The sequence below is a fragment of the Vipera ursinii genome (assembly GCF_947247035.1).
Source record: "Vipera ursinii genome assembly, chromosome: 6".
In the NCBI taxonomy this organism is placed as follows: domain Eukaryota; kingdom Metazoa; phylum Chordata; class Lepidosauria; order Squamata; family Viperidae; genus Vipera; species Vipera ursinii.
In genome coordinates, this window is record NC_139515.1 from 10,992,274 (window position 1) to 11,005,782 (window position 13,509).

Sequence of the window (13,509 nt, forward strand, 5' to 3'; positions counted from 1 at the left end):
ATCTGATTGGCTCACTGCCAAAACAAGACGACACCTGATTGGCTCTCTAAACACTCATGCTCATTGGCTACAATCAGATGAAGGAAAGCTACCTGATATCAACCTAAGCAAGTCGTGCTTCCTTTCTCTGGTTATTTGGCTATAACTTTTCACAGAATACAGCACAGATAATTGAAGAAACTTTGTTGCATTACATTCTTGATTAAATTATCTTTTATCATTGATATATAATTTTATGGTACTACTCCATAACAAAAGTGGTGCTATTAGCCATCAAACCTCAGAAACGCACTTTTCCCAAAAGGTTTCCACAATTTTGGCCACTACTGTAGCTAAATGAGTGCCAGTTGCTCTGCTCTGATGGAAACAATCAAGGAATAATTGAGAGACCGCAGTGAGGCCATACTCCTATGAATTCTCTGGGAAGCAAGAGATTGCTGTCCACAAAGGACAGGGCCAACTCCTTCAAACTCCCCACCCCATCCCTCACCACGGCTAACTCGCCAACCATAGCCAACTCGCTGCAATCAATTTGCCACTGCGGGACAGGAGTCACATTAATATCAAAGAAATGGTGGAATAGAATCTTTAAAGACAGAATGGAAAGGAAGGGACCGAATGAGTTGTCCCATTCCATGCTCAAGGAGCCTTGAAAATCCTGCTCAGATGCTGCTAAAGATACATAGGCAGATGCCAGTAGAGCAAATGAAACAGCCTAGGATTTTGTAATATAGCTGTTGTTGTTTTTTTACACACATGCACACACAGACCCCAGTGACCTTTCCCCCACTTTTGACAACTGTGAAATAAAAGCAGTCTTCTTGACTTTCCCTTGATTTATATTGATTTATTCCAAATCTCTTGAGAGAGGCTGACAAGCAAATGGAGGCAAAGTTAAATAAAGGCTAAAAGAGGCATCAGAGGGATTTGCTGGAGCACCGCACATAATAAGGGGCTACAGTTGAAGCGATGGCCTCTCCTTTTGAAAATATAAAGTGGCAGATGAGACAAAAAAATGATGAATTGGGAGTTAAATGCAAAACTTTCCCTCGGTTTTGGTTATCCCCTCTTCTGGCAGTAAGTCCTCCAGTTGCCTTTGATCTCCTTGTTCTTCGTATTGTGTTATCGTGACTTCTCCTCTACTGACTTCTGGGAATTTGCAGACTGTCTGAACGTCAAGTTTTGAACCTGTCAGAAGTAAAGCACTTTGCTCAGACATGGTAACCATGCCAGCGGGTAAAATTCTCTTGGAGTTAATAAGGTGCTTGTTGGTTCAACCAAATCATATAAAATTCCATCTGGGTCATTCATTATGAGCATGAAAAACAGAATACCCGGGCTTCAATAGGCAGTCAATTCACTTCACTTCACAATTTATGTTGTGAAAGCAGATGCACACAAACACACAGACACACACAGACACACACACACACACACACACACACACACACCTTACCCTACTTTATCCCTCTTTAATGCTCCACAAAAACTCCAAAACCCAAACAAGGCTGCTTGGGGAAAGCATGCTTAGTGCGGTTCCAGTTTGTTCTCTCTCTGCTTTGTGGGAGGAGACTAAGAGGAGAAAATGCATTTGCTCGCTGCGCTAATATAAATATGTATTCTTTGCTCTATACATTGGAGTATTTGTATGTAAAGCTGGGACATGGCAGAGTCCTTTTCTCCATTTCTAAACTGGTGCAGTGTTCCTTGCTGGCTCAAGTTTTCGGTGGAAGATATAATGTCTCCGCTAGAGAAGCCCTTACCGATCTGTACTAAGAAACCGTCACGGGAGTCTTGCTCCTTCGCTGAGTCTGACTTGGTGTAATTCCATGAAACGTTACAGATGGTGAGCTGTATTCAGGAACAGCCGCAGACTTTATGGGGAGAGATTTTGCCATTTTCCGCACTCTGGGGCACCATCACCCGATCCGGACGGAACAGCATGATTCTCGCTGGCTCAATGGTAAGTCTCCCTCTTCTTTTGTATTTTCTTCACGTTCACCAAATTCTAGCACTGTTGACTTCCTTTCGGCACTAACCTGCTGCGCAATATTAAAGCGGTCAACAAAATGTACAGGAGCTGCATGACAAAGATGGAGATGTTGCCTCAGTACTAATTATACGGCTGTTTCTGGTGCCAGAGAGTGCATAAGCGCCCTTTGCTGTTGAACTTTGCTTTGAACCTTAGAAGTTGGCCTTGATGACTGGAAATAGGCTTTGCATGAGCTGTTCCAAAGCAACAGCTGTCGTACATTTAGCACAAGCTCTCATTGACATGCAAATATTGGCTTGCTCCAAAACGTTCATTGCTTCTTCAGCCAGGCAGAATTTTAAACCTACCTGGAGTCCGTTTCTAACTCACGGTTTTGGAGGAGGCAAATTTTGCATGTAGGATGGAGGGATAAAGTGTAAGGTCCAGTTGACGTAGACGTTTCCAGAGGCAAATCTGATCTCGTTTGCTGCAGTTGGGTTACGTGTCTAGCCAAAAAGGATGGGAGAACTCTCAGAAACTGCTCGGGCCTAAAAGGAGACGTTTTGTTCCAAAATTCAAAACAACAGAATTAGTAGGATCACTTTTTTTTAAACGTAACTCCATCAATCTTCAGGATCGGAGGGAAGGGGCTTTTAACCTCCATAGCTATACTGGCACCTAATGAGAAGAAAGGACTCACTGGAGAAGAGCCTAATGCTGAGATAGGTGGAGGGCAAGAGAAGAAGGGGACGACAGAGAATGAGGTGGCTGGATGGAGTCACTGAAGCAGTAGGTGTGAGCTTAAATGGACTCCAGAAGATGGTAGAGGACAGGAAGGCCTGGAGGAACGTTGTCCATAGGGTCGCGATGGGTCAGACATGACTTCGCAGCTAACAACAAAAAGATAAACATCTTCAGTCCTATATACAGAATTTTTGTAATGAGAATTACAAATAACAGTTGGAAACTGCTTACCCACAACAAATAATATTAAGGAAACACCAAGTAGGTTGCAAAGCCATCCTTACAGTAGCTATGTTTAATCACTTATGTGGGTTGCAAAAAATGAAGATGCATTTATTTCTGTATAGGACTGAATTATTAAGCAGATGTGCTCCTTAGCTCCAATCTGGCTCTTCCTTTGCACTTATAGAAACGTATTGGCTCCAGATCTATAGTGAAAGATTCAGCCAGCAAGCATAGTTTCTGCATCTACTCTACCTCTATTCTGTTTGATCTCTTGTAAGCAATCTTCCCTCAAAGTTCTGGCATGGGGTTTACGGAAAAGATTGTTTTGTGCGCATTTCAGAGACTTTTAAGAACGTTCTGTGTCATGAAAAAGACTTGTTGGGTTGTTTATTGCACAGTCTCTATCGTACTCCTTTCCCGAAGATCACAAAAGCCATAGCCAGCCAAATAAAACCACAAAAAACGAAATCCATTATAAATAACATAAAACTTTAGTCATTAAAAAGTCAAACAGAAAACTGAAATAAGGCTAAAATCCACAAAATTTCTTTTATCCAGGCTTCTCTTTCATCACGACTTCCAAACTAACAACAACAAGCTACAGTATACTGGGCTCACCCAGAACCTGAAACTGTGGCTGGTCCTTTGATTTAAAAATTCCTCTCAGTTCATATATTTTCTGGTCTTCCTGCTTCGCTTTCCCCTCAGATTCCCTGTTTCCGCCAGCCTGGAAAGATCGAGTTTTGAAGGATGGCATCTGCAGTTGTTGTTTTTTTAAAATCCAGATAGCAATTACCACACCACATAGTTGCAGCCCACATCTTGATTGTTCTTTCTAACTCATTCTCTCTGCACACGCACACAAATTTAAACCTAAGTAAAATAAATGAAGGTTGCAACTCCATGAGAGTTTTTAATGTCTTGTGGGATGTCCGGGATCTGCCCTGTCTGTTCTGACATTTACATTACATTTTGCAACTGATCTTTGTCATTCCAAACATGCGAATTGTATTTGTTTTAAGCCACATCTTTACGTGTGGGCTCGTCTGGGCACCTTTGGGTTTCTCCAAAGTTCCAGATGACAGTCTATAAAGTACAAAAGCCACGTCTTTGAAAACCCCTCGCTGTGGGGTTGTTACAAGGAGAGTCTACAATAGCTGTGGACTTGTACCGTAAAGTTTTTCGTTGTTTTTTTTTACAAACTTAAAGAAGTTGGGAAGCTTTTTAATTAAATCAGCACCCTGCGCCAGACAACGTAGCTTATTGATTGGGAGTCCTGTAGGCGCTAATGTAATATAAATAACAATAGTGAACCTCTGCCAAACATCTGGTTCTGCTTGGAGTCTGAATGAGAAGAGTTCTGGACAGGTTTGTGTGCTGTTTGTGAAAGACGCATCAGTAAACCATTCTTTTTTGTCTATATTTTTATTATCGTCTTCAAGATAGCCACGCAGGCAAGGCTACAGAGTACCTATGGAAGAGAAACTCAGGCTGGAACTGTGAGGTCCTTGGTGCTCTCTGAGCTGGTTGGTTTTCTTACTTTTTCTTGCTATCTTGCAGATGGTTTGCTATCCACAAGGCAGTGGTGGGATTCAGCTGGGTCGTGCCAGTTTGGCAGAACCAGTAGCTAATTTTTTGTTGCCCAGACCCAGAATGGACTTCCGGAAGTGGCATCCACCCAGAAAACTGGTTGTTCACATATTTGAATCCCACCACTGCCACAAGGTAACATCTTCTGTGCTAGAAAGGAGTGAGGTTACTCTTTGTTTATATTCAGTCACTTCTCCTGTCAGAGCCCGTGCAGATGTCATTTTTCTCATTGGCGGTTCTTTCATGAGGCTGTTGTTTACTGCTTGAGTGTTGGCCTGGTGTTGATTGCTTGTTGCAGGTATTTTGGATAATTTTTATTGTCTCTTCTGGTGTGTAAACTTGACCGCTGATTTGTCTGAGTGCCAGACTTCTAGGAATTCCATACCTCTTGGGCATTTAGCTTGGTCTAGAGCAAGGGTCTGCAAGCTTGACAACTTTAAGACTATGCTGGATGAGGAATTCTGGGAGTTGAAGTCCACAAGACTTAAAGTTGCCAAGGTTGAGGATCCCTGGACTAGAAGACCTCCAGGGTCCCTACCAACTCTATTATTATTGTTATTGTTATTATCTGCTATTGCACAGCCCTCCGAATCTCTTATTTCATTAAGACATTTGCAGGTGGTTGAGGAATTCTGGGAGCTGAAGTCCACAAGTCTTAAAGTTGTCAAGGTTGCAGACCCCTGCTGTAGAGTGCTCACCGTTTCCCAGGTGAAATTTATTTATTTATTTTATTAAATTTATATACCGCCCTTTCCCGAAGGACTCAGGGCGGTTTACAGGGCATTTAAAACAACCAATACAAAAGTTAAAAACAAATTAAAAAAGATTAAAACATCCCTAGAATTAAAAACTCCAGTTAAAAATTCTCAGCCTGGGCCGGAGAGCTCAAAGAGCCGGGTTTTCAGGTCCCGGTGAAATGTGTGGAGGTCGGGGGCAGTCCTAAGCTCCACGGGCAGCTGGTTCCAGAGGGCAGGTGCACCCACAGAGAAGGCCCTTCCACTGGGTGTTATTCGCCGACAGTCTTTTATTGGCGGCACCCTGAGAAGACCCTCCCTGTGGGAGCGCACTGGACGAAGGGAGCTTGATGCCGGCAGCAGGTGTTCCCTCAGATATCCCGGACCCAAGCCATTCAGGACTTTATAGGTCATCACCAGCTGACCTTATGGCTGACTCAGATTAAGGACTTTATATCCTATCTTCTGACTCTACTAGTCAGTGTACGTGGACCTTCACTGCTCATCTTCTGCCTGTCTGTCCTACATAGTGGCTGTTAGAGTCTTTACACTCTATGTTGCGGAGGACTCTGAGTTTTTCTTCTTGGGCTTCTGGGTCTTTTGCTTTACTTAAGGGATGTTTTGGAGGGCTTTAGTTGGTTTGTGTGTTACATTGAGGTCGTGTGGGTGTAATAGTGTGCTGATTGTTTGTTAGACATATTTGATGTATGACAGTATTATCCTTTTCATAGCTTGTGTGGATTGTGCTGTGGTCAGTGGTGGGATTCGGCCGGTTCACATCAATTCAGCAGAACCGGTAGCTAATTTTTTGTCGCCCAGGCCCAGAATGGACGTCCAGAAGTGGCATCCATGCAGAGAACCGGTTGTTCACACATTTGAATCCCACCACTGGCTGTGGTGAGTTGAGTGGTCAACACTACTTGATAAAATGGCACAGGTATCCTTTTATTGGTTGACTATGGATGATGTTGTGCAGCTGTTCTGTTTATAGTTGCTGTAATGTACTCCTCTGAATAATGTCCTTACACGGCTCCTCCGATGGGAGGCTAGGCTGCGACTTCCATGCTGGAGCAGAACAATTTTGCCACATCAGTTTGTCTGCTGAGGGGTATTCCTACAAGGTGCCAATCAAATCAGGATGGGCAGCAGCTGATTCACTTGGTCATGATAGGAGGAGATCCTTCTCTGGGGGCAAAAAAAGTAGGAGTTTAATAGCACCTTTTCTGGAATCAACCCATTTTATTAAAAGATGGAAGCTTTAAGGAAGTGCCAGAGCCGCCCCCCCCTTCCTTTTGGTGACCACCCACAGGGTTGTTGTTTTTTTCTGCCAAAGGACACATTTGATATTTGGGAGCTTATTATGAGCATCCTCCTGATTATCGTGGTGGTTTGGCCATCTACAAAACATCAGCAGGCAAACAAAAAAGAGTACCCACTTTTTGATTTTCAAGAAGGTACTGAGACATGATAGGGATGCAGGCAATGCTTGAGGTTGGTGCTTTATTTTATGAGCTTCTTAAATGTTCTTCTTTTTCTTTTTACAAAATTAAGTGAGGCAAGCCTAGGAAGCTGATGGATGTTAGGAATAGCTATGGGTTACATTATTGTCTGCCCCTTCCAAGCTCTAGAGCAGGGCTTTTCAACCAGTGGTACAGGTACCACCTGTGGTACATTGGCACCTGGCAGGTGGTACGCGACCATCCTAGAAAAGTGGTAGTGGGGGAGGGGAATGAGCTGAACCGGTGGAAGCTCCGCACAAGCCTGAACGAGAGACGGCTGGAGCTGCAGGGCTGTCAGGGTTCAGCGGAACCACCAGGATCAGTGCTTCTTCGGGGCTGTCAGGGCTCAGTGGAAGCACCAGGATCAGCTGTGGCTTGGGGGGTACTTTTTTCAGTGCCATTGTAACTTCAAACAGTCACTAAGCGAACTTTTGTAAGTCGATGACTACCTGTACTTCATCACTTTTTTCCTTCTTTTTTTTTGGTCATCAAGTTTTTGACACCTTGCTAGGCGACTGGTGGTACTCGAATATTCCCATATCCTAAAAGTGGAACAGTGGGTGAAAAAGTTGAAAAGCCCTGCTCTAGAGAGCCAGGCTCTATATAGTGTTGTGCTTTAGGCATGTCACACCATATCTGAGCTGGAGAACCTCAGATGACCACTAGGTGGGAGCAAACGGGTGTAGAAAAGGTAAGTATTTGCTATCATCTTGTGGTCATTCTCATTTTTACAGCACAAATATGATATGACCTGGCTCTTTGAGCTCTCTGGCCTGGTCTGAGAATATTAATTGGGATTTTAACTGTATTTTAACTGGGGTTTTATTGCAAGGTCTATATAATCTTTTTAATTGATTTTAAGTTTTGTAATTGTTGTATTGTTTTTAAAAACCTTGTGAACCACCCTGAGTCCTACGGGAGAAGGGCGGTGTATATAAATTGAATAAATTGAATTGAATTGAATATGTGCCTCGTTATGATCGCTCTTCTGTGACAATCATCTTGCCTTTTTTCCATGCTGCCTACCTGTGGCTCCTTCCAGTAATACTATGTAGTTATTTGTTCTTTTACTAGCAGCCTGCACTAAAGAGACATACATACATATCCGTGACCTACAATGAAGCCACTTCAAACTGCCCCACAAGAGGTTGTTACCGTAGGGGAAATAATTTGTGGGAATTTTGTCAGAAACCTGTATATCATCCCAGAAGGACAATTTGCCAAGGGCCTGATGAAGTTTGCACAGTTCTGTTAAAAGAAAAACCTTCATCAGGGTCCAGTCCAAGCTGGGAATAAACAAAATGGAGACTGCTTTAGAAAGAAGATTGCAGTTTATTGAAGAGCAGAGCCAGACAAAAGCATTGCTCTGGGAAAAACTGGGCACATGTAGCAAGGAGTGGTGGGTTTTTATACCTTCTGGGGCTCTTGAGGTTGTTTCCTGTTCCTGTTTGAGGTTTTGTATTTCCTGTGTCATGTACTTTGACCTGAGTCTGAGTGTGCCCTTTTGGTATTGGTGGGTTAATCCTATTGTGCCTCCTGTCCTTAGAATTTGGGTGCGGGTATATAGATGTTAGGCGTTTTTGTCTTCCTAATAGCTTCTGGCTCCAACCTCCCTGAATGAATTATTACATCTGGATTTCTAAAAGCTGGCCTCTGCCTAGTTTCTGCATGGGGGAGAGAGGCTGGGGCTGGTTTCTGGGGACTGTTTTTTTGTCTTTTTTAGATCTTCTCCTTTATTCCTTTGGGGAAATATATTCTGCCTTTTTTAATATTTCTTTCTCTGGATTCTTCCCACAGTTCATTTAATGATGGTTATTGCAATTTACTCTGGTTTGCTGCTGGTCTATGACTCTAATAAAGATTTGCTGTTGTTATTGTGGTTTGCGTAAATACTCGCCCCAGACTAATTACAACAGGCTCCAATGACGGTCCTCTGTGCTGAGAGCAGTCGCGCCAAAGTGTACATTGCCGGTCTATAAAGGCGCAGGGCATAGAAAATATATTTTGACAGTAGCTAAGGACAAATGCTAATTGAATTAATTAAACCTGAGTTTGAGCTGGTGGTTAGGGTACAAGGCTGGAAAGTAAGAGAGAGTGAGTTCTAGTCCCCCCCCCTTAGATATGAGAGCCATCTGGGTGACTTAGAACAGGGCTTTTCAACCTTTCCACCCATTGTACCACTTTTAGGATATGGCAACATCCGAGTACCACCAGTCACCTACCAAGGTGTCAAAAACTTGATGACCAAAAAAGAAAAGAAAAAAGTGATGAAGTGCAGGTAGTCCTCGACTTACAACAGTTCGCTTAGTGACTGTTCGAAGTGACAATGGCACTGAAAAAAGTGCCCCCAAGCCATAGCCGAGCAAGACACCTGCCTGCCCTCCCAGCAGCATTCTTCCTCCTGTCTTAGGTTTTCATTGTTGTGAGCATTTCTGTTGAGGATTGGCAGTGGGGGTGGGGTGGGGGGGTTGTTTGGTTTTTATTCCCCCCATCTGCTGCGTGGTTGCAGCAGTTTTGGTCACTTCACATGACCCTGGGACACTGTGGCCGTCATAAATATGAATCAGTTGCCAAGCATCTGAATGTAAATCACAAGACCCTGGAGATGCTGAAACATCCCAGATGATTGGCGCTTCTCCTGGGCTCAGCAGAAGCGCCAGGATCAGCTTCGAGCTCCAGCTGGATCCTGGCGCTAATCCTGGCACTTTCCCTGAGCCCTGACAGCCCCAAAGAAGCATTGATCCTGGCACTTCCGCTGAGCCCTGACAGCCCTGCAGCTCCAGCCATCTCTTGCTCAGGCTTGTGCGGTGCTGCCACTGGTTCAGCTCATTCCCCTCCCCCGCTACCACTTTTATAGGATGGTTGTGTACCACCTGCCAGGTGCCAATGTACCACAGGTGGTACCCGCACCACTGGTTGAAAAGCCCTGACTTAGAACATGTCCCTCTTTCTCAAACCACAGATGTCAGGCTTAGGTGACAAGCCAGTTAGTCAAAACCTGTTGCAACCAATGGATCAACTCTCACTTGATCAGAAAAAAAGTAGATCCCGCACTTCTGGGAAACTGATAGGGGGGAAAAAAAGCCTACAGCTTTTCATTAATTTCATTACATGCATGAAGAAGCAAGATTAGAAGCTATACACTACAAAATATGGCTGGGTATAAAAGAGCATGTAACATCTGGACAGTTGACAAGTGGACCCATAAACCCAGTTTGATCATGGCTTGGATTCTCTAAGACAGCTACCTTGCAGCCTGTTCCCTTGTTGCAGAACGGAGCCAAAGACACAGTGGGAAAATTTCCTTTACCACATTTGGAATTTATTCTCCCCAGCCATCCTTATTCTACAAGGGCCTCTTTCCCAGGCACCCGAGCAGCTCAGTAACATTATCCATACATACATCTAAATCTGGATCACATCTGTATGTTCCTGGTGGTTTGGCTAGCCTTAAAAGCAATGTGTACCTAGTAAGATTATTATTTCCTGTATTATTCCATTCACACCAGGGAAAAGTAAGAGGTTTTTCCTTGTCCAAATTCTTCCTCTCTTGGCAGCCTCACGCACTGTATATCAAAAGCCCCAGGAAGTGAGCTATAAAAAGGTGGCAGTTAGGTTTCAACTCTGTACTTGGTACTCCATGAGAATTCTAGCTTTAGGTGGTGCAACTTCTATGTACTCTGCACATGTGTTGCCCTAGGTATAAAGTGCCCTGCTTGGTTCTGTATCACCCTGGTCGCCTATTTTCATTTCACACACAAACACAGAAAGTTAGAAACACACATGAGAATAGAATAGAATAGAATAGAATAGAATAGAATAGAATAGAATAGAATAGAATAGAATAGAATAGAATAGAATAGAATAGAATAGAATAGAATAGAATAGAATAGAATAGAATCTGGAAGGGACCTTGGAGGTCTTCTAGTCCAGCCCCCGGCTCAGACAGGAGAACCTATACCATCTCAGACAAATGACTGTCTAGTCTAGTCTCTTCTTAAAAACCTCCAGTGATGGAGCACCTACGATTTCTGGAGGCAAGCTGTTCCACTGGTTAATTGTCCTCACTGTCAGGAAGTTTCTCCTTAATTCCAGGTTGCTTCCCTCTTTGATCAGTTTCCAACCATTGTTTATTGTCCTTCCCTCTGGTGCTTTGGAGAATAATTTGAAGTCCTCTTCTTTGTGGCAGCCCCTCAGATACTGGAACACTGCTATCAGGTCACCCCTGTTTCTTCTCTTCTTTTGACTAGCCAAATCCAAGTCCTGCAGCCATTCTTCGTATGTTTTGGTCTCCAGACCTTGGATCATCTTAGTTGCTCTTCTCTGAACTTTTTGCAAGGTCTCAAACATCTTTTTTGTAGTATGGTGACCAAGTAGTGTTGTCTACATGACGGACTTCCATAGGTTACAGTTTTTAAAATACAGCATAGCAGGTTTCACATAGGTTTTAAAAATTCGTATAGAGGTAATTTGGCTTGCATGGGACCAGCTACAAAACTTGCTGGGAAGAAAAAGCAAATGATGGTTGGAACTCCTGGAAGAATATAGGTTGTGCACACACTTACAAAATTAATTCAGAAAAAGCGCTTTGAACTTGGTGTGAGGAAATGGCCAAGACTTCTCTGTAGCCCAATAAAGCAACTTCCTGCCATTTTTCAGACTTCTGCCTGTGCCTGAAAATTATTGTTGCAAAAGGGTATTTATGTTCAAGTAACAACAAATGTAATTTTAAAGCAGCTGTAACATTTAGTTTTCAAACTGAAGACTGAAAAATGCTACAAAGCTTTAATGAATAGCAGAAGTCAAAAAAAAGTTTCTGCAACTTACTTATGAATTATGCACTCCCCTTATTTGAATATAGAGGTGGTCCAAGAAGTAATTGGAAGAGATATGCAGTTGGTAAAAATATTCATCTTTTTTATCCCAAAATGGTTCAGAAATGTGTGCATTGACACCTCTATTTTTATCTCAACCTCTCTCCTATTTCCTTTTTCCCTTCATAATGTCATTTGTAATCACAGAACACCTCAAAGATTAAAGGGAAATTAATAAGAATAATAAGAATAATAATAATAATAATAAGAAGAAGAAGAAGAAGAAGAAGAAGAAGAAGAAGAAGAAGAAGAAGAAGAAGAAGAAGAAGAAGAAGAAGAAGAAGAAGAAGAAGAAGAAGAAGAAGAACAACAACAACAACAACAACAACAACAGAGTTGGAAGGGACCTTGCAGGTCATCTAGTCCAACCCCCTGCTCAGGCAGGGAAACCCTATACCATTTCAGACAAATTGTTGTCCAGTCTCTTCTTAAAAGCTTCCAGTGTTGGAGTACCCACAACTTCTGGAGGCAGGTTGTTCCATTGATTACTTGTTCTAACTCTTAGGAAATTTCTCCATAGTTCTAGGTTGCTTCTCTCCTTGATTAGTTTCCATCCATTGCTTCTTGTCCTGCTTTCAGGTGCTTTGGAGAATAGCTTGGCTCCCTCTTCTTTGTGGCAGCCCCTGAGATACTGGAACACTGCTATCATGTCACCCCTCACCCTTCTCTTCATTAAACTAGACATACCCAATTCCAGCAACCGTTCCTTGTATGTTTTAGCCTCCAGTCCCCTAATCATCTTTCTTGCTCTTCTCTGCACTCTTTCTAGAGTCTCAACATCTTTTTTACATCATGGTGACCAAAACTGGATGTGGTATTCCAAGTGTGGCCTTACCTTGACATTAGAAAGTGGTATTAATATTTCACGTGATCTTGATTCCACCCCTCTGTTAATGCAGCCCAGCACTGTGTTGGCTTTTTTGGCAGCTGCAGCACACTGCTGGCTCATATCTAAGTGATTGTCCACTAGGACTCTGAGATCCCTCTCACAGTTACTACTATTGAGTATTGTACCTGAGAATTTGATTTTTCTTGCCTAAATGTAGAACCTTACTTTTTTCACCATTAAATTTCATTTTATTAGATAGCACCCAAATTTCAAGTCTGTCAAGATCCTTCTGTATCTTAAGCCTGTCTTCTGGAGTGTTGGCTATACCTACCAGCTTAGTGTCATCTGCAAATTTGATGAGTTCACCATCTGTCCCCTCATCCAAATCATTGATTGAGATGTTGAAGAGCACTGGGCCCAGAACAGAGCCCTGGGGCACCCCACTACACACTTCCCTCCATGTAGATGCGGTTCCATTGAGGACCACATGCTGAGTATGGCCGGTCAGCCAGCTACGAATCCATCTGGTGGTGATGCTGTCTAACCCACATTTTTCTACCTTATCAAACAGTAGATGGAGGTCTACTTTATCAAATGCTTTACTGAAGTCCAAGTAAATTATATCCACAGCATTCTTCTGGTCCACTAATTTTGTTACCTGGTCAAAGAATGGAATAAGATTTGTCTGGCATGATCTGTTTTTGACAAACTCATTGTTTGAACAGGACTGAACAGAGAAAACAGGTTCAACAGATTGAACAGAGGAAAAAACCTACTGCCTTTCACCATTCTATAAAGTAAGGAGAGGTAGGCAACAAATTAACAAATAAGTTAACAAATAAATAAATGCAATGATGGAAAAAAACACAACTTGTAGCTATCAGAAGAACTTAGACTTTGGGGGAGGAGGGAGAGAACTAATTAAACTAGAGAGGATAATTGCTCAAAATGAGTTCTTTCCTATAGAGGAAGCTCTTATTCAGCTTCTAGGGAATTATTAGAAGAGTGGAGGTGTTTTCCTCAGAAGGAAGTTTGGGAGCCC

The 13,509-nt window shown here is 42.8% G+C and overlaps 1 protein-coding gene across 1 annotated transcript in view; it reads left to right on the forward strand.

The window, feature by feature from the left end:
• Positions 1 to 13,509, forward strand: part of SEMA3A (semaphorin 3A) — a gene marked incomplete at both ends in the record, with an annotated part of 175,710 nt that overhangs the window by 121,211 nt on the left and 40,990 nt on the right. The window contains one exon of the mRNA XM_083366286.1: positions 1,844 to 1,963. Within this exon, the coding sequence (XP_083222412.1) occupies positions 1,844 to 1,963 (120 nt within the window). The remainder of the gene's footprint in view (positions 1 to 1,843; positions 1,964 to 13,509) is intronic.